Source organism: Lissotriton helveticus, chromosome 12 (genome assembly GCF_964261635.1).
Source record: "Lissotriton helveticus chromosome 12, aLisHel1.1, whole genome shotgun sequence".
Lineage (NCBI taxonomy): Eukaryota > Metazoa > Chordata > Amphibia > Caudata > Salamandridae > Lissotriton > Lissotriton helveticus.
This window is the reverse complement of record NC_136073.1, coordinates 809,379,330-809,400,749: the sequence shown is the minus strand read 5'-3', so window position 1 is coordinate 809,400,749 and position 21,420 is coordinate 809,379,330. Positions and strand designations below refer to the sequence as shown.

Here is a 21,420-nt window from a genome sequence, read left to right as displayed (position 1 = left end):
GGTCCGGCGGCGGCTCTTTGATCCTTTGAGGAATGGGTCCGGGAATTCCCAGACGCCCAGCAGGTCTGGAGCCAGCACTCAGGGAGGCCAAAGGTGCGATTGAAACTGGCCCACAGGGGAGGGCCAAAGGTGTGACAGATACCAGTCTCTCAGGGGAGGCCGGAGGTGCCACCGAAACTGCCTGGCTTATCACACTCGGGGAGCCCTTTACCCCCCAGCCGGGACTGGCGCGCCTTTGGAGTCTGGGTTTCGCTGGGGCCGGGGTCACGCTAGGCCCAGGGAGACAGGGATCTCGGGAAGGGAAATGGCTGCCGGGCCTTGTGGGGCATGCAAGGTTAGGCGCTCGGAGCCGGGAGCGGGACGGGGACATGAGGGCCTGGTCGTGGGTTACGGGGGTCCGGGCTTATCGGGGGTGAGACGACCAGGCTTCGGGGTTCAGGCTACACTCACGGGGATGCTGCGCAGGGGGCTCAGGGTGCAGGCCTACGCTCGCAGGGTGTGGAGGGACAGGCGTGAACCACGCCACGAGGCTGGGTCCAACAGGGTGTGAGGGTGAGGGTGTGTGAAGGTGAGAGGGTGTGAGGGTGACGGGTTTGAGGGGGTGTGAGGGTGAGGGGGTGTGCGGAGGGTGAGGGGGTGTCAGGGTGAGAGGGTGTGTGAGGGGGTGTGAGGGTGAGGGGTCTGGGGGTGAGGGGGTGAGGGTGTGTGAGGGTGAGAGGGTGTGTGAGGGGGAGAGGGGGTGTGATGGTGAGGGGGGGTGAGGGTGAGAGAATGTGTGAAGGTGAGAGGATGTGTGAGGGTGGGGGGTGTGAGGGGGTGTGAGGGTGAGGGTGTGTGTGATGGTGAGAGGGGGTGAGGGTGTGTGAGGGTGAGGGGTGTGTGAGGGTGAGGGTGTGTGAGGGTGAGGGGTGTGAGGGTGGGTGAGGGTGAGAGGTTGTGTGAGGGTGAAAGGGTGTGTGAGGGTGAGAGGGGGTAAGAGGGTGGGTGAGGGTGTGTGTGAGGGAAAGGGTGTGTGTGAGAGTGAGGGGTGAGGGGGTGCAAGTGTGAGGGGGTGTGTGAGGGTGTGTGAGGGTGAGAGGGTGTGTGAGGGTGAGAGGTTGTGGGGTGTGTGAGTGAGGGAGTGTGATGTGAGGGGGGGTCTGAGGGGGGGTGAAGGAGGGTGAGGGGGGTGAGGGTGAGGGGGTGTGAGGGTGAGGGGGTGTGAGGGTGGGTGAGAGGGTGTTAGGGTGGGTGAGAGGGTGTGTAAGGGTGAAAGGGTGTGTGAGGGTGAGTGGGTGTGGTGGTGAGGGGGTGTGAGGGTGAGGGGGTGTGGGGATGAGGGTTTGTGAGGGTGAGAGGGTGTGTTAGGGTGTGTGTGAGGGTGATGGGGTGTGAGGGTGAGAGGGTGTGTGAAGGTGAGAGGGTGTGTGAGGGTGAGAGGGTGTGGGGGTGGGAGGGTGTGAGAGGCTGTGTGAGGGTGAGAGGGTGTGTGAGGGTGAGAGGGTGTGTGAGGGTGAGAGGGTGGGTGAGGGTGTGTGAGGGTGTGTGAGGTTGAGGGGGTGTGAGGGTGAGGGCGTGTGAGGGTGTGTGTGAGGGAGAGGGTGTGTGTGAGGGTGTGTGGGAGGGTGAGGGGGTGTGAGGGTGAGGGGGGTCTGAGGGTGAGGGTGGGTGAGAGGGTGTGTGAGGGTGTGTGAGGTTGAGGGGGTGTGAGGGTGAGGGCGTGTGAGGGTGTGTGTGAGGGTGAGGGTGTGTGTGAGGGTGTGTGGGAGGGTGAGGGGGTGTGAGGGTGAGGGGGGTCTGAGGGTGAGGGTGGGTGAGAGGGTGTGTGAGGGTGAGAGGGTGGGTGAGAGGGTGAGTGAGGGTGAGGGGGTGTGAGGGTGAGGGGTTGTGACGGTGTGAGGGTGTGAGGGAGGGTGAGGGGATGTGAGGGTGAGGGGGTGTGAGGGTGAGGGTGGGTGAGGGTGAGTGAGGGTGAAGGGGTGTGTGAGGGAGGATAAGGGTGTGGGGGTGTGAGGGGGTGAGGGGGTGTGAGGGTGAGGGGGTTTGAGGGTGAGGATGTATGAGGGTGAGGGGGGTGAGAGGTTGTTAGGGTGATGGTGAGAGGGTGTTTGATGGTGAAAGGGTGTGTGAGGGTGAGAGGGTGGGTGAGGGTGTGTGTGAGGGTGAGGGGGTGTGTGAGGGTGGGTGAGAGGGTGTGTGAGGGTGAGAGGGTGGGAGTGAGGGTGAGGGGTGAGAGGGTGAGGGGTTGTGAAGGTGTGATGGAGGGTGAGGGGATGTGAGGGTGAGAGGGGGTGTGAGGGTGAGGGGGTGTGAGGGTGAGGGGGTGTGAGAGTGAGGGTGTGTGAGGGTGTGGGGTGTGAGGGGGTGAGGGTGAGGGGGTATGAGGGTGAGGGGGTGTGAGGGTGAGGGGGTATGTGAGGGTCTGAGGGTGTCTGAGGGTGAGGGGGTGTGAGGGGGGGTGAGAGGTTGTTAGGGTGATGGTGAGAGGGTGTGTGAGGGTGAGAGGGTGTGTGAGGGTGAGAGGGTGGGTGAGGGCTAACGCGGCTCAGTGAGGGTGAAATCAGCCTTCCATGGGTGTTTTCTAGCTCAGGGTGGGCATGGCCTGACAATTCATGTTATTCTGTTCAAACTGAAGGTCAGGCGAGTTCGAGTGCTGCTAAAAAGAGCCCTCCCCTAGCTCCTGAAAGACTAGAAACACATATCGCTGATACAGAAGCATGTACTTCACAGCCACTAGAGCTGAGCGGTACTGTCAACACGGACCTAAAAGGGGCCTCCTTCCAAGAGCTGACCGACCGTTTAAATTTCGCGAGCAGTTTAGTAAAAATCACGGCATTTTTACAAAACTGCCGATTTCGCGATTTTTTCTAGAGAAAGAAAATGCGGGGTACTTGTGATCACTGAGTTGTAACCACACAGGATTTTTGCATTCAAGTCATTGTGTAGCTTGTGTGTGAGTTCTCCTCTGAGGTGGAGAAATGCCTGTGGCATGTCTATGACCATGCTGAGAAATTCAGCACATATGCAAGATGTAGTAGGGGTGCAATGGACCCTAATGCAAACAAGGGAAATTTCCCCCACCCCCCTAGGTGATACGAAAAACTACTTTGACCTCCTCTGTAGGTCCTTTTATCATGTAAATATACAGAAATATTAATGGTTTAATTATCTCCTTGGTCATCAGGAAGCTGACCACGGCTATATGGGGTTACTTACTCATGATTTGAGTTAATGAGTGTTTGATATTTTAGTGATTTGACAGAAGTTATATGAGAGGAATGAGTTTTAATGTGGATATGCTATTTGGGTATGATGCCACATTTGACGGTGCCCGCCTTTTGCCGCGGCGCCAGCTCACTAGGCTTACAAAGAAGTAAGTGCCTGAGACTGAGTGACAGTATAATTTTCTAGTTGCACTTGCTATGCTTTAAAGTTTGCTTTTCAAGCTAGTGCATGATAATGAATGATCAGATCAATGAGAACATCTTCTGAGACGCTGCAGTGTCTGCCTGTGCTCTATTATTGAGAACTGCAGTCACGCAAACTGACTCCGGTTAGTGCCCTTCCCTTTCTAGTGCTTTGGAGCAGTTTTAAGATCTTCTGAAGTTTCTCGTTGCTCTAATGGGTGTAACTTCTGATATTTATGTTTCCCTTGTCTATATTGCTTGACTATTCTTGCAAGAAAGTGTCACTCGTTGTCGTTGAAATGTCACTCATAATTACACTGAAATTATGAAAATGGCACACATAGCAATCTGAAACCTTGGCAGCTATGCCTGCCTTTCAAATGCATGTCAATAAATCATGGAAACCTGAAATGACAATTTGGCTTTCAAATGGTCCCTAATTTCAGTTATGGAAATCTAACTTGTCATGTGAAGAAACATATATATGAATGGTGAAAGGATACTGTTTATACACATTGGTGCCATAAATGCCATTACTGTCAAACACAGTTCCTTTTCGAAAAAGTGTTTTTAACTATGCATTTATAAAACACAGAAACACTAAACCCTGTATTATGCTCATTTACGGCAACATGTCGGTCCCAGTTAAACATTGTGAACTCCACCCTTCTCCTTCTGTGTCTTAACGTCAGTGGCACCCTTGCTTTTGTTCTGCATATATCATAGCTAGACTGCCGACTTTGGTGCTGGAGACCCGGGTTCGAGGCTTCGGGTGGCGTCCACATCCTGTGGTTCTGGGCAAATCACTTAATCTCCCCCTGCCTGAATGTGTAATGTAAATACGGTGCTCATGTAAAGCGCTCCAATACCTTCGGGTCGAGTTCGCGCTATATAAATATGCACACAAACGGTGTTACGTTCTAGTTGTGTGTAGAGCAACACTGTACGCCAGGGACTATCGCGGGCCTAAATCACAAATATTTTCTTTAGTTAATTCCAATTGGTCGTTGAAAACGTGTGCTCCAGCACAACCCTCGTCATAGCTGTCAGCAGTTGACACCGCCCACCAATCCAATAGCGTTATGGATCATGCGCCAGTCTTTCTGACGAAGTGATTGGCTGTGGCCCACGCAGCCCCATCCTCATACGATGGCTCTGGCCAACCAAGGCTCGCGACGCCACATGTACCGCTGGGTGGTGGCGTCGTCGTTCCCTGTCTCGAGGCCCGGTGCCTCATGGGTGGTGTAGTTCCTGCGTTTACTAACATGAGATCCGGGAGGAAGTAAAACACTACGACTCCCACAACAGGGCGTGGGCGAAGGCGAGCTTTAAAGGGACTAGCGGGAGGTAGGGACGGGCGAGTTGTGGCAGTGAGGGACAGAACAGGAGGTAAGAGAGGGAGATAGGGTGTCACTGGATCGTTTCATGGGCTGTATGTGGTAATGTTGGTACGTGAATGGAGTGCATTGTATGCTGCTTGCTTGGTGTCCCTAACTGTCATCTGGCGAGTCAGGCGGCCTCGGCTCAGCTGGGAGAGGCAGTGTGTGAGAAGCGTTTCGAATGGAGGCCCTTGGTGAAACTGTAGCTTGGTGGCACCTTCGGGTAATGTTCGCGCTATATAAAATCGCATTAAATAAATAAAATACATACTGCGTGGCAAGGCCTGGAGGGGGGCCTGTTGGAAGGGGTGTACTAAGTGGCATACCGGTATATTATGCCCCCCCCCCCCCCCAAGAGCGGTAGGATTGAATGGGGTCCCTATGTCTGCACCAAGTTCAGCTGGTGGGCTCTGACAAAAGGATCCTCTGTAAGGGAGACATTGCAGGGAGACCCAGGGTGCCTTTAGAGGCAGCAAGATTGGTTGGTTGTTTAGAAATGTTTTTACTGTGTCCAGTGGCAACATACTGGTCTACAGGCTGCAGGGCAAAAAATGCTAACTAATTTCGCTGATCGTTTTCATGATGACAACAACAGTTAATGTTATTGTCCATTAAATGCACATTGCCTTGAAGGGTTTCCCTTTCCTTGATCGTTGCCCCTTCTCTCGCCACCACTATTCCAGGACCACATTCAAACAGGACGTGGCATTTCATTCCTGGAGTGACAGTCGTGCGCCAGTGTTGAAAGACAGTGGCTTCAAGCCTTCACCCTGATAGTGTGACTTGCTTTTTGCTTTTGGGTTATCCGACGGCAGGGTTGCAATATCGCCCACTTTGAGTCGTAGAAATTATATCTCTTGCTAGTCGTTAGAACAGAATGACACTGGGTTCTGGTAGTGTGGAGTTTTGCTGTGAGCACGCAAGCAGTTCTGCATCGTCTACTCCCACAACATCATGGTATCCACGCTTACTTGTAATAACTTTTACACGGTATGAACGAATTGTTAGACGTCTTGGTACGCCTCTGGACATTTTTGGTGGATTTTTGGTGGCTTTTGTTGTGTAATCTTGACATTAATTGCATTAGAATGGTGGCCGATTGCCCAGCTTCGTGACGTTTCAGAGGACTAAGGCACAAGTATGTGATTTTAGCTCTAGTGTTGACGGCTCCGACAGGTGGGAACAAGACAATTTCTACTGCATGGAAATTGGTGCATAAGTTAATTACTAGTTGTAAGAATTTTCCCTGTTGGTGATAACCGGTCTGCTTTTAACATTGGCCCATCTTTCAGTCACTTGACCACTGTGATTGAGGACAAGAGCTGCCAGAGACGTGACTGAGTTGCCAGAGAGAAATCAGGTCTCCCACCTTTTCATCAAGACCAGGGAGCAAAGCTTTCTCTAAAAGTCATGCTTAATTTTCACCATTCCTTGGTGTGTTAGTTGTAGTGTCCCCTCAGTAAGTCTCTTTGTGGGATAATCGGATCTCCAATCAAGATGATGCGGTCTTCGGTGGCACAAATCTTATGCCGAACCGCGCATGGCATGTTGCATGTTTCTCAGTGTCCATCAAGAAAATTCTTCTTGGAGTTGACTTCATTACTATGAGGGTATGATGGCTTTTAACAATGCTTTGTTTGGCCTCTTTGAGTTCATCAATGCACATGACTTTAGGTCATGACACTTGGTCTATGAAGTTTTTGTTTTCTTTGGCGCTAGTGGCTGGGTAATTTTCAGTGGTTATAGTGGGCTTTAAATGCCAAGATAGTGAGCTGGGCTATTGGCACTCGTCTCATCTTCTCCGCAGAACTTGATGCTGAAGCAGTACTACTCTTGTTGTACAGCCCACTTCTGTATGCACGGTGGTGGATGAGGGGCTATGCCTTGAAACAGTGATATCAGTGACTTGTGATCTTTATTGATATCTAAAGTCATGCTTGTATTGATGTATGTAGGAGCGTTGGCATCCCCAATTCATAGCCAGCACTTCTTTCTTTATCTAAGCACTGCAGCACTATGCATTGTTGAAGTACGACGTAGTACTGCGCATGGCCTGCATGGAGTGACTTATACTTCTAGTCTGGTGTCCTTGGCCAGGTCAAAATATTTCATGATGTTCATTTTAGTGGCCTAGAATGCTTCCTCATAACCTGGATTCCAAGCCTACTTGTCCAGTGGTGGCTGGTAGGGAACGTTGGCGGATGGGGGGGAAGAAGACTTATATGCCGGTCACCATCCGCCGCCTCTCCTCCGTCCTCAGTGTTTTCCTGGCTCCTGGCAGTGCATAGACCTCCCCAAGCCAATCAAGATGCTGCTGTCACCAGCATGACAGCAGCGTTGTGATTGGTCTAAGCACCGTGGCTCGGCGCTCAGATAGGGAGTGGGATCCTGTGCATGTTCTCCACCCAGGCTGTGCAAAACAGGCCAGTGGAGAACATGCTAAGTGAAACAAACAAGATGATGGACGGAATGTTGCACAATGGCAAAACATTCACCCCCAGTCACAGATCTGGGTTTAATCCATCGTTATTTTGCTCACCAAGCCACCCCAGTTCAGACATGGCCATATGCAAATCAGTCTTGACCCTGTGCCTCATGGGAAGAGTCCAGCCCGAACTGCCAAAGCCATGTCTTCCCTGGACCGGAATCAAGCATCCTAGGAACGGTTTCTGGCTATCAGCCGTCTTCAGCCAGGATAGCTTGACTCCAGTGGCGCAGTGAGCACAGGACCTACGTCTGGGCATACCCTTCCCACATAGGGTGAACAGCAAAACAAACAAGATGCTTGAGTGGCTTTGAGTGGATAAACCAATACACTTCAAAGCTCTCTGCTATATGTACAAAATCCACACCTGATCAGCACCACAATACTTTCAAAACCTGGCATCCCCGTATTATCCTGTTCGCACTCTACGCTGTAGTAGCCAACCTCTATTTGTAGTTCGAAGAGTGGAACTAGCTCAAGGCAATCCTCCTTCCTTGGTCCTAAACTATGGAACTCTCTTCCTGAATCCTTGAGATGCTGCACCTCCATTTTTAGCTTTCGCACAGCATTAAAGACCCTGCTTCTCTAGCCCTCAGACTGACCTACGCACACCCGAAGCACTGGGAAACCCTGTTGGGTAGCCATGCGCTATACAAACACTCAATAATAATAATCCACTGGTTACCTGAAGCTGTAGGTGGGAGTAACCCACTTTGAGATCTACTTTGCCTCATTCAAAGCTACAAAACTGTCACTACTTATGAGCATTTGGTATCTTTCTCTCTGTATTCTGTTGGGATGCTGGATGCTTCAACTTGATGTTGACTACCATCGGAAACACTTCTTAAAGGGCTAGAGTCTTCATAGATGCCCCCTTTTTTCAGTTTTCACAGTGGGCCTTCTACTTGAGGGTGTACACGGAAACAAAGGAATATCTGCTTCGAAGCCACTGGCTGGACTGTCTTGTTGCTGGGAAGCTTAATGGCATGATTTTCAAGTACCCTAGGCAAAGTTGTGTTCTAGATACAGAACTCTGCTGGTGTTGCACTTCTTGCAGATTAGTCAAGCTTCGACCTTCTGTGCAACAACTTGCTAAGGCCACTCTTCTAACATGTAGCACTTGATACAAACTTGACTGTCTTTATGTTGGATGGTTTTCCTCAAAGATGGTGACTAGCGAGAATGCTTCTAAACCTTCATACACATACACGCTAGTGTTTTCTTTGTTAGTTTGTGACATGGTTTTAGCTGTGTGAACTGGCTCTTGTTCAAATGGTTGCCTACATGTCTGTCTTGATCAATGCATTGACTTCTAGAATGACCTCTTGATAGTGATCTCCCGGCTTGGGTTTCCTGTCCGGTCTTTGAATGATATTACTAATACCCAGTCACTCTCTTATGTGGCCATTGCACATATTTTATTGGGCGGCAGTATTTATTTTATTTATTTAAAGGGTTTTATATAGCGCTGACTGTTATTACCAAATGTTGTAAAGCACTCTGATACTCTAGGGTCCAGAGTTATAGTACAACTAGGTAATGAGGCAGGTCATTTTGATAATTTGGGAAAGGGTACATAAGATAGGTAGACCAAAGAAAAGTACCAGATTGAGGTAAGAGGAACTGGATGGGAGCAGAGATTGAAAAGCAAGTGAGAAGGGTGGAGGGCGAGAGAGTGAAGCTAGATTGTGGTAAGTGGGGGAAAAAGGGGAGAGAAGGTGGCAGAGGCAGGACGAAATTCTGAGAACTAAAAAAGGGGGGTAGGGGTGGATGGGAACAGAGCGGATGAGCAGTGAGTGTTAAAGTTAGTTTCCCTCCTGTTTTTCTGCAGACGTGCAAAATAATTCATGTGGCCTAGTAGAGCATGTTTTGCAGAGTGCTGGGCTGTTCTCCAGGTGGTGTGCTCGGCACCTCAGGAGCCATATGTACCTATTAAGGGCCAATGGTTTCAGTTTAATGTGGTCTTTCGTAAATCATCCTTTACTTTTAACACCTTCGCTGCGGCGGCTATTCCGCCGCAGCGCTAAGGGGGCGGGGGGGCCGCGCGGCGCTCACACGCTGGTGACGGAACCGCTCCGTCACCAGCCTCGGGTGAGCTGTGCTGATGACGGAGCGGTTCTGTCATGGCCCCGCCTGCTCAATAGAACGCGCCACGCAGGCGCGTCGGGCGGGCCATGACGGAACCACTCCGTCATCACCACAGCGCCACTGTGGCTGATGACGAAGCGGTTCCGTCATCAGCGTCAAAGGTTAATGACTGTTTCTGGTTTAATTGTTTGTGGCTTTCTTGGCCCTATTGACCTTTTTAGGTCGCGCCTGCAACAGCTCTCGCGAGAGTATTGCGAATAACAAGGGGCTTGCAGCCCGCCCATTGCTTACCATTCGTGGGCTCCTTTGTCACTCTTCTTTGATGCCTCTTTGTTTGCCAGCAGAGGCTAAGCCATCACTTCTATTTCCTTCCTGGAGCACAACCAAGCACAGATGGATTCCACCTAACTTAGTTACCATCCACTGCTTGCGCTTTGGTTAATGTATTACTTCTTCTTCCCCCCCACCCACCCCTTTGGGGGGAGGGAATGACCCACCCCCATCTCTTGAGGTCCATTTACATTACATTCATTATAATTTAGGCACAGGAACACATTAAACAGTGGTACATTCATGTATTTATTTATGTAATGTAAGCACTGGCCAGTTAAGTGATTTGCACAGAATCGCAGGATATTGATCTGTTGCGGAGACTCGAACCTGGCCGCCTGTGCAGTTTTACAGCGTTTGGTGCTTTGAACTGAATTGAAGCCCCCCATCTGTTCCCTGTCATGGCATATGTCCCTGCTTCTAAAGCTCTGATTCCATCATGGAAGTGACTGCTTGCCAGACGGTGTACAACCGTATATGTGTTTTAATGTACTGACCCACTCTTCTCTTTGTAATACTGGTGCTCTTCATAGCTTTGTTACACTGACTGGAAACCGCTGTACATTACATGGCGCACATGCCAACATGTTTTTGGGGTTTGTGCTATTTTTGACTGCAAAAATAAATTAATAATGAGAAGAAGGGTGGGCCTCTTGAACAGTTTTGTTTGTCAGCACCTGTATTGCGATCACCCATGTTTACTTTACCTCCATAGCTCTCAGTATTGTTGTTCTGATCCATGACGGTCTAAGGGTTGCGTCATGTATTCCCGAGCCGCTTTCCTGTTAAAATGTTGTTAGACCTTTTCTTTGTAATCAAATGGTTTTCAATTGCCATGCTGCACAGTATCAGCGATGCTGTGTCTCATCGCTAAAAGTCATTGGCATGGCCAATAGGTTCCAAAGGTGAGACCCATTGACTTTGCCAATGCTCGTTTGAGGGTAGATGCCACCTTTACGGCATGTGTATTTGATAGATCCTGCGACCTGTCGAGGGTGAGGATCGCCTGGGTATTCAGCCTGGTTCCAATAAGAGATCTGTGTTCTCAAGGTTGGTGATCAGCACACCTGGAGATCTGGACCCAACGTCTTTGGCCAGGCCTTCATCCGTGCATGTGGTTGCTAATTTACACAGTGGAACATTGAATTTCTCTATTGATTCCTCTGTGCTGTTGTTCTTGTCTAAGGATATACCTCTCATAACCCAGGTTGAATGGAGCTTTTGAACGGCCTCTGGAGCTTAGCCTTGCTTGCGTTGTCTTAGTTGTTTGGTAGGTCTTGGGGCAGTTTGGTCTTGTGACAGTTTATGTACTTCTTCACCTGCAGCGCGGACGGAGTGATATTTTACACACGTCTCTCTCTTTGGTGGCCTTGAAATAGTTATTCAGTCTCCAGCCCAGATTTCTATTTTGGGGCTATCCCATGTTGCTGGCACTGTGGGCTTGCGAAATGCTTATAGTTGATTGGCTGAAACACTTTCCATGTTATGCCTTGTATGACAATGTTGTTTAATGTACCCTCTTTAGTAACTCTACTAACAGTTTGGCTGCATGGGTGAGGCGGATGCATGAGCCCCATGTCTGTCAGAAACGTAACCGTATAACATGATACAAGTGTCTGTAGGGACACAGTAGTGTGATCTTTGAGAAAGGAGACTGCATGAGATGTTATGGAGTTGTTTGCAGGGCAAGAGTAGATTGGAAGGGTGAGGGTGCACATGGAAGTGGCTTACTTGGAACTCTAAGGTGTATTCTGTGGCGGGTGAGAGGGTAGAACAATGCTTAATTTGTGTAAAAAAAAAAACAAAACAGTGCCTGAGCTTTCCTCAGGAGGCCACTGCAGCTTGCACCATACATTGCCCCGTCTATGCTGCCAATGATAGTAACAACACAACTACTAACCATCACACTCCTACAAGTGTGATAATTCGAACTATTTCAGACCCCAAAAACTATAAGAATCGCTTAGGTGGCAGGTAATAGCTATTTTTTGATGTGTATTGAATTAATAATTAACTGTTGCTGTGGTCATCTATAAATTAGCCAGACAGCGCCACCTTGTGGCAGAATGTCACAAGTGCTGACAATTAAGTTGCCAAGCACCGGCAACCACAGGCTCAAATTAAACATTGGGTAGAATGCTCTGAGGGTGGAGAGGCTCGTAGGAACCACTCTGACCAGGAAGGCTTTAAGACCTTCTTGAATGTGGGTGGTTGTTAAATGAGGCACAACTGAGTGGGGACACAGTGAGGTGCCAGCTGCGGGAGCCTGTTGTTGGGGGTCTGACAGGAGGCACTTGTGTGGAAGGTCTAGTTTGTGGCTCTCAGTGGAAGGTATCACTGTGTATAGGTGTCCTTCCGGTGATCACTGTATATGCTTTGTCAGAGTTTTTCTGAGAGAATAATGTAACTGTGGTGCATGCGAGTTAATACCTTCACCGCAGACACAGGGTGATCTGAAACGCCTGCTCGTAAAGTTGAAATTTAAAGTTAAATATTATGTTGTACAACTCCTAGCGCTCGCAGTACAGTTGACTGCTCTCTGGGTATGGTCGACGTGTGATAGGGGAGGAGATGGACAGGTACTAGGTGTTACTTCCTAAACAAAGATGTGTGGCCTATAGTCTGCTCTGCTGCACCGGTGGTCTATGGGTTCATTAGTGTAGCTGTACATGAGACGCAGGGTCTCTCGGCCTAATCATGCAGAACATTTAAAATGGCTCTCAACAGTGTAAGCCAGATTTACCTGAGATGCGGGAGATCCTGGGTTATGCATCTTCACGGTGTAAGCCAGATTTACCTGAGATGCAGGAGTAACTGGATAATGGTTCCCCACAGTGTAAGCCAGATTTACCTGAGATGCAGGAGTAACTGGATAATGGGTCCCCACAGTGTAAGCCAGATTTACCTGAGATGCGGGAGTTCCTGGGTTATGCCTCTCCACAGTGTAAGCCAGATTTACCTGAGATGCGGGAGTAACTGGATAATGGGTCCCCACAGTGTAAGCCAAATTTACCTGAGATGCGGGAGTTCCTGGGTTATGGCTCCCCACAGTGTAAGCCAGATTTACCTGAGATGCAGGAGTAACTGGATAATGGTTTCCCACAGTGTAAGCCAGATTTACCTGAGATGCAGGAGTAACTGGATAATGGGTCCCCACAGTGTAAGCCAGATTTACCTGAGATGCAGGAGTAACTGGATAATGGTTCCCCACAGTGTAAGCCAGATTTACCTGAGATGCAGGAGTAACTGGATAATGGGTCCCCACAGTGTAAGCCAGATTTACCTGAGATGCAGGAGTAACTGGATAATGGGTCCCCACAGTGTAAGCCAGATTTACCTGAGATGCGGGAGTTCCTGGGTTATGGCTCCCCACAGTGTAAGCCAGATTTACCTGAGATGCAGGAGTAACTGGATAATGGGTCCCCACAGTGTAAGCCAGATTTACCTGAGATGCGGGAGTTCCTGGGTTATGCCTCTCCACAGTGTAAGCCAGATTTACCTGAGATGCAGATGTAACTGGATAATGGCTCCCCACAGTGTAAGCCAGATTTACCTGAGATGCGGGAGTTCCTGGGTTATGTATCTCCACAGTGTAAGCCAGATTTACCTAAGATGCAGGAGTAACTGGCTAATGGGTCCCCACAGTGTAAGCCAGATTTACCTGAGATGCAGGAGTAACTGGATAATGGGTCCCCACAGTGTAAGCCAGATTTACCTGAGATGCAGGAGTAACTGGATAATGGGTCCCCACAGTGTAAGCCAGATTTACCTGAGATGCAGGAGTAACTGGATAATGGGTCCCCACAGTGTAAGCCAGATTTACCTGAGATGCAGGAGTAACTGGATAATGGGTCCCCACAGTGTAAGCCAGATTTACCTGAGATGCAGGAGTAACTGGATAATGGGTCCCCACAGTGTAAGCCAGATTTACCTAAGATGCAGGAGTAACTGGCTAATGGGTCCCCACAGTGTAAGCCAGATTTACCTGAGATGCGGGAGTTCCTGGGTTATGCCTCTCCACAGTGTAAGCCAGATTTACCTGAGATGCAGGAGTAACTGGATAATGGGTCCCCACAGTGTAAGCCAGATTTACCTGAGATGCAGGAGTATCTGGGTTATGGCTCCCCACAGTGTAAGCCAGATTTACCTGAGATGCAGGAGTAACTGGATAATGGGTCCCCACAGTGTAAGCCAGATTTACCTGAGATGCAGGAGTAACTGGATAATGGCTCCCCACAGTGTAAGCCAGATTTACCTGAGATGCAGGAGTAACTGGATAATGGGTCCCCACAGTGTAAGCCAGATTTACCTGAGATGCAGGAGTATCTGGGTTATGGCTCCCCACAGTGTAAGCCAGATTTACCTGAGATGCAGGAGTAACTGGATAATGGGTCCCCACAGTGTAAGCCAGATTTACCTGAGATGCAGGAGTTCCTGGGTTATCACGCCGCTGCTCCTGACAACCTCAGGGACTTCTCATGGTTTGCCAGAGGTTCTAGGTCCCCATAACTAACGCCGCTGTGCTGAAAAATAGATACTTAGGAGTCTGCCCCAGTGAACAGGAAAACCTTTAAAAAACGATGGGTAGAAATGCGTGAATACGGTTTCTTCCCTAGTAAATACTCTGGGTGCTAACCGTTCCTTTGTTTTTAGCCCGTTCGCTATTACAGACCGATCCCTTCTGTTCATACCACACAGCGGCCAGTTTAGGCCGAACTGTTATTCCATGTCCCTTATGAATAGGGACATAAGCTGCCCCAGATGACTTTGTTTTGGCCTAAGTGGCGAAGTACAGTGTTGGTTGGCCACAATAAGATGTCTGCCCCTGACTGGGCATACCCTTTCAAAGGTAGGAGACACGCTTAAGTGCACAAAAGCGATAGATGGACACCCGCAGAAATTTGCAGGGTACAGCCCATTTCGTTGTTTGAACTGACCGTTCCAGTGCAGACCGTAACATCTTTGCTGTATTTGAGATGCAGTACTCAATCGGTCTCATCAGCCATGTTTGAAATACAGGGGAGACTCTTAGGGCATGGCTTCCCGAAACTAAGATTTGTCCCCTCAGACTTGTCCTGCTGTTACTGATATTCAGGGACCTCTTCTGGACATAACCAGCACCTGAGATACTGGCCTCCCAGGGCACTCTAAGAGACCATGTTGTAGTGGAGATGCAATGGGTGTCGTCCCTCTGACACTACTTGGCTTTGTACAAACCCACCACTTCCATTATGTAGACTGCATTGACCACTTGCAACGCATCCTGCATTTCCCTTCCACATGATGCTGCCCTACTGGATCGCTTGCATCAATCGATTCACTCATCCATAGATGTATTCATCCGTCCATTCAAACATGGAATGCATCTGGTTGTCCCTCCTCTGCCTGCGGTGCTCGGACCTGCATCCATGCACAGTGTACATTCTGCATCCATGCACGTCTTGCTTTTTGTCATGACTTTTCTCTCTGTTGAAGCCTCCTGTCACTCATTACCTGCTGATGTGTATCATTCTTTAACCCTTCTCTGGCCATGGCTTCTCGGTTTCTTTGGTACCACAAGTACTGCTGCTGGGCTGGGAGAGCTTGTATTTGTTACCTTCTGCACAGTGCTTTTCTAGCTGATTATATTCTTTGTGTTTTCCTGCAGCTTCTTTGGCCACAGATTCTTGCCTCAAATTTACCTTTGTGCTCATTGCTCATCCCCTGAGTTTGGATAGAAAGTGTTTTTTTACATCCCGTGACCACATCCATGACTACTTCACAAAGTTATGCCGCTAGGTTGCAGAGTAGGGTGTTCTGAACAGAGACGGCACGCGGTCTGAAGAGGTGAGCTGCTAGGGCAGAACCCTGATGACTTCAAGGACTAAGGCTTTGCTACTAGCTACGACAGGAGGTGGGCCAAGGTTGCCATAGAGACGTCATGTGGTCACGCTTGCTATGGACCAGGCGGTCCCACTGCTGCGCCAGCTGGGGGAGGCATCTGCCTGTCCCTCGAAGAGGCCAGACCAGCCTGCCTTGGTTCAAAGTTGGCGACTCTGGGAAGCCACCAAAGGAGCAGCTGCCGTCCATGGTGCCTACAGTGAGTGAAGACCGCCTTGAGGTTTTTTTGTGGCCTTCAGGGAACACCCCACAGCTGCTTTGAGGGAGGGATGGTCCTGCATGGCACCAGATGGGAGAAGGACAATCATTTGTTTTTAGGTTGCGCATTCGAGACCTCTTGTATATACTTTAGTATATATTTAAATATATATGTACTTTGTGGGTTCTGGAGATCAGCCCTAGGACTTCTCTGCTTCTGCTTAGGGACTTTTGTTTTGTGTTCAACTGCCTCTATTTAACTGTCTTGATAGAAAACGACCAGCAGAGGTCAGTAAAATACCAAAATTGCTTTCTGCTGAGGAACTTTGTTTTTTTAAAATTTTCTGGCAACTGCCCCTATTTAACTTTCTTGATAGAAAACGACCAGCAGAGGTCAGTAAAATACCAGAATCCCTTTAGTATTCCCAAGTCCATAGAAATTGTCTTCCACGAGCACCCGTAGACAATCCTATTTTTTTCAAATCTTGTATTTTCAGTGATATGCCCACTGAAGGCCCTGATTTTTTTAAATTAAAACAGAGCTTTTGACTATACCATTTCCCGCAGAAAAGGCACTATTTCTCTCCATGTGTTCCCATACCTGGTGTGTCATGCAGTTTGGTGCTTATTTTCACTCCATGTTAAAAAACCGTAGATGTTGAAGCACCCAGGCAATTGTGCTGCATTGCTAAATACATATAAGGTCCCAAAGGCGAAACCGATTGCATTGCAAATGCTTGCTCTCTGTTATAGTCCTATGTTAAACAATCTGATTTATAAGACTATATTAGGAGCCTTTCGAGGGCTAAATGTGTGCAACTTTTTTATTTAAGACTACCCCTTCTCCCAGAAGTGATGATCATATTTTCGGCAAGGTGTGTAAGGACACTTGCAGACAGGCCATTGCTTAAAGCTGAGTTGGAGTATCTTTAGTTTGGTGGTCTGGATGCTTCCTCCACAATCGTCAGATGTCTCATCCACAGTACCACAAGTGCATTGTAGCCTGTGGCACTCATAATACCAAGACGTAGTCCATTCGCCAAACCACAAACCAGGACCTCCGTCTTTACATTGATTTATACCACTAAAAGAACCCCCGTGCTGTGAAGAGCTGGTGGCATCTGACACGTTTTATTATACTGCAGCAAAACCACTGAGCCTTTATAATAACGTGCTTTAGTAATTTCACCTTCATCCCAGGCAATACAATCACACAATATGTATTTGTCATGAGATGTATGTAGCACGTCCTCTTTGTAGACCAAAGTATCTGACTTTTAAGTTTACGTATGTTATTGTAGGCCATCCTTAGTAGGGCTTTTATACAATCTTAGTGTGGACGGCACGTTCTGAAATTTGGAGGAAACATTCCATTTGAAATTAAATACCTCCTGCTCCCACGTCTGACATACCTGCTGGTGCATACAGCTGTGACTGCAAGACTCCATCCGTTTACGAAATAAAATGCAAATGTAGACTTCATCTGGTACAAATGTGTTTTATTTTTGTCTTTTTTTTTCTTCCATTCGAATTATTTAGAAAGAAAATTAAAGTGGGCATTTAATCTGTGGCAGATTGTTTATTTTGATTGACACCCTGCCTCTATTCATTACTGGGCACTTGTCAGAGGTATTACACTAGCGTGGTAGCACTTTTTCCTAAAAGTTGATGAAATTACGATTATGTACATTGTTTGCATATTGTCCTATACATCTGCCTCTGGCATCTTACATTTGGGCTTGATGTCACTACTGTTCTTGCTTTGGGATGAGACAGATGAAACTTTCTGTATGTGATTAAGTTCTTTTTAGGTCTCGCTAGACGTAAGCAAAAGCGAAGCTTTTGCTGTCTATGCGAGACAACTTATGTTGTTACTTTTCGGGGAATGAGGACAGCAAAGTGCCACGCGCATTTGCAGGCCGAGATTCGACCTCGTGAGCGCGCACGTCGTCACTCACGCATGCGCACAAAGCAAGCCATACACACACTGCATATACACACACGCACCCCCCCTTAAACATACACACACGCGCACACAGACAGACAGACGCACGCACAAACACACTCAAACAGAGACACACACACACGCGTACACCCCACCCCCACTCACCCCTCCTCTCACTCAACACACTCACCTGTTCTGGCGGTGCTCGGCGGCGGATCTGCATCTCGGGCGGCGGTAGCGCTTTGCGGGGGTCTCTCACCACATGAGAGCCCCGCCTTCCCCATGCGCCCGCCCGCTCTTCACCCGGTCCCCCATCTCGGGACCGGGACTCAATGCGGAGCCTTCGTGGCTCCTCGGGCAGCTCTCTCTCCCTCTCGCCGCGATGGGGCGGGACTTCCGGTTGGGGCCGCGCTGTGATTGGCCGGCTTCCGGGTCGTCGCAGGCGGCGGCCCGGCGGGGATTTTCTATTTAGCCATCTCTTGTTTCCTTGCTCCCGCTTGCTATTGATGCTGTATTCCTTCACAGTGTTAATTATGAGATTTTGCCTGCGGAGGTGTACACAGAAGAGGCTCCTAAAGTGACGTCATGCGCTGCTTAACCAACAAAAGCATCTTAGAAATGGACCCTGTGACACTCCTAAGCCACTCGCAAACTCCCAAAAACTGTAAGCCCACAGCAGGAGGAACGAAAATTAAATAATGTAAATTATTCCCTTCGAGCTATGCTTAGGCTAAACACCAACCATGCGACAAGCTGGTTGAGCACATTTCACGCAACAGTTACAATTAGACGACATATTCGAGACATTGCCTCGCGGTGCCCCTAACTAGAATAACCTTTCAGCGACCCCGCTCTTGCACAGACCTTCCTGAGTGAGCACTCCGTGCCCTCTCTAAACGAGTGAGTGCAGCTCAGATGTCGGACACCTGATTAGCTGACAGAAAGGCCTGTTGCTCTCCATCAGAGGGCAGGGCGGGGAGCCACTTGGAAGCTGGGCTGTAGGAAGGATACATATGCAGTTCCCATCACCGCTGCTTTCGACGACACTTCCTGTTTCCCAAAACAGCAGGGCCAAACATGGAGGGCGGGGGTGCTGACACAGGCACTTAAATAGACCTGTACCCGAGCGGGACAGGAAAGAAACAGGAGCGGAGATGGAAGCGCGAGGTGCCAAATACTGCAGCAATGCGACAAGAATCTCATGTTAAAAGCTAATGAGCACTGCGTGCAGAAGAGCAACAGTAACACAACAAGCATTGGCATAGCCAATTGGTCTGGCCTTGGTCTCCTCCAGCCTTTTGACAATTCTTTTTTCATTGACTTTGAACAACTTTATTATTCTGGAAGCTGCCGGGCCCTCATTAAACAAGCATTTGCAATGCAATAGGTCTCACATTATTAACGTTTGAGCTATTGGTGTTGCATTATTATTAGCAATGCCAATAGCTTAAACTTTAATAATGCGAGACCTATTGCATTGCAAATGCTTGTTTGGTAGAGCTCTCGCTTTATATCAAATGGGATATTCTGGTCGTATGCATGTTTTTGTGCAAAATTATACACAAAAGGTAACTGCTTCAACTCAAGAAGTTTACTGAAAGTTTCAAAGGTCAAATGTTCATCCTCGTTGAACAGTTTCCTTCTTTCCAATCCATCATGAAGTGGGAGCCATAATGTAGTATCCAAAATAATTGTATTGTTGTTTTTTAGACATCACAATCCAGCCCAGCCAACACGTTTCATCCTGAGGAGGACTTCATCAGGGTTCATAAGTTGTTGTGTTGTCCTCAAGGATTTGCGGTAGATCAGACTACTAATGTAATAGTAGAAAGTCATGCCCAAGTGGTTTCTGCAAAATATAACGGGCATGGCACTGATACAGAAGTTCCTCCTAGTAGGACTCCTTGGCATTATATAGGAATTTAGGCCAAGATGTACTAAACCATTTAGTGGTGCAAACCCTGCAATTTGCTGAATGCCTGGGTCGCAATCACTAACAACTTCTTACTATGTACTAAACCTATTTTGCAATTCAGTAAATAGTTACCAAATCAAAAAATTCGTTTAGGAATAAATAATGGATTACAGTTTGGAAGGGACGTGTTTAGGGTGTCACTTCGAAATTGCGATTTTCAAATTAATGCATCGATATTTACAATTGCACTTTTAGTTTTAAACTATTGAAAAGTTACCAACTCCTTTAACCCCTTCCGCGCTCATGACCATGAGTTGCACCGCTCGCACGCTCATGACGAGCTCAGCTCGTCATGTAACGCGGCTTTTTCAAAAACGCCGCGCGCAGCGGGAAAACCGCTAGCGCGCATGCGGTTAAGAAGCGAGAGAGAAGGGGCCCCATTATGTGAATGTTGAAATAAAAAATTTAAAAAATAATAAAGTGGTCTGGGGACTCACTACCAACTCTAAAATGTTAAAGGAAAACAAGCTGCGTTTCTAAATATAAAAGTTGACTGTATTTAACTGCAATCGGAGGCCTGGGGGTCCGCTGACCCCTGCAAGCCACATTCCTTTGATTGCATCCAGTCGTAGTAAGCTGCAATTTGTGACTTATCCCGTTAATATTCAAGAGGGAAGTCGGGTTGCGACCCACTCCGAATGGTGATTGCATGAACCTACCTAATATTACATAGATCAGTTTGCAAAATCTCTCTGGATTCAATAAAAAGCTGACACGCAATTTGTTGACACTTTTTGTGAATCCAATGTTCATACATCTGGCTCCAGATGAAGCATGAAAAAATAGCCACTTTCACCTCCGATGTTGTATGCCGATAGGATATTTTGAACCAATATTGAAGTGTTGCAGACTTCACATTGCCTGTGACCTCCACTCTGCACATAGGGTCCCTGGTTGGCTCTAGATCGCTTTTTTTTTTTTTTTTTTTACAATTAATCTGATTGATAGGGGATGGCTTACCCCCATGTAGCCAGACACAAAGATAGTCAGCAGCAGGCACGTTAAAGTGCATTGTGGTACTTCTTGGGCAAACTACACCCCACTCCTTACCAAGTTCTATCGCTTGCACTGGTGCTTGTATGACACTTTAGGGTCTGTCCTTGGCCTGACAGTCTTGTTTTCTACTCATCGTAGTTGGTCACATCCCATTGGCCTCCCTTCACTAACGCCAATGCTCAGAATGATTGTGACTGAGCATAATCATATGCTCTACCCCATCTCTCTATCTTCTTCAGCCCTCAAAGTTATTTGGATTTAGACGAATTACTAGGTAACCCCATTTCATACACCGTTCTCCTCCCATTTGAGTGATGCCGGGTGTGTGACTCACCATATCAGCTCCATCATTCATCGCTCTTTCTAAGGCACTAGGGTGTAAGTGACCAACCATAGACCTCTCATGCGTCCTTTTTTCTCCTACTTGCGGGCATTGTGGGTGTCTAAACTGGTCCTCCAGTCTAACCCTCCTTTCTTCTTTCTGCACCCAGGCTCTGAGAATGAACGGCACACAGCAGTCATCTTCTTCTGCCGACAAACAGGAGTTTGTCGGCTTCTTTACGCAGATTGTGCAGGACCTCACGGAGGATGATCTGCAGCACCCGGAAATTGGAGACGCCATTGTGCGACTCAAAGAGGTAACGGCAGTGAGAACTCCCTTGTGACTTCAGCTAAGACAGCCATTTACAAAAACTTTCTTATGCAGGTGGATCAGTTTTGTCGTCTTGAGGATGTTCTCAATAAACTTTGTAATAAAG

The 21,420-nt window shown here is 48.3% G+C and overlaps 1 protein-coding gene across 5 annotated transcripts in view; it reads left to right on the top strand.

Annotated features, from left to right (window-relative positions):
- The window catches only part of FDPS (farnesyl diphosphate synthase), a 152,193-nt gene that overhangs the window by 95,746 nt on the left and 35,027 nt on the right, over positions 1-21,420 (top strand). Inside the window, exons 1-3 of one of the 5 annotated variants that reach the window (XM_078670017.1) lie at positions 4,647-4,775; positions 15,316-15,747; positions 21,154-21,300. In XM_078670017.1, the coding sequence (XP_078526143.1) occupies positions 15,589-15,747; positions 21,154-21,300 (306 nt within the window). In that variant the 5' untranslated portion in view covers positions 4,647-4,775; positions 15,316-15,588. Of the gene's footprint in view, positions 1-4,573; positions 4,776-15,315; positions 15,748-21,153; positions 21,301-21,420 lie in introns of those variants that run through there. The other 4 variants (XM_078670022.1, XM_078670021.1, XM_078670020.1 and 1 more) reach the window with 4 other exon arrangements.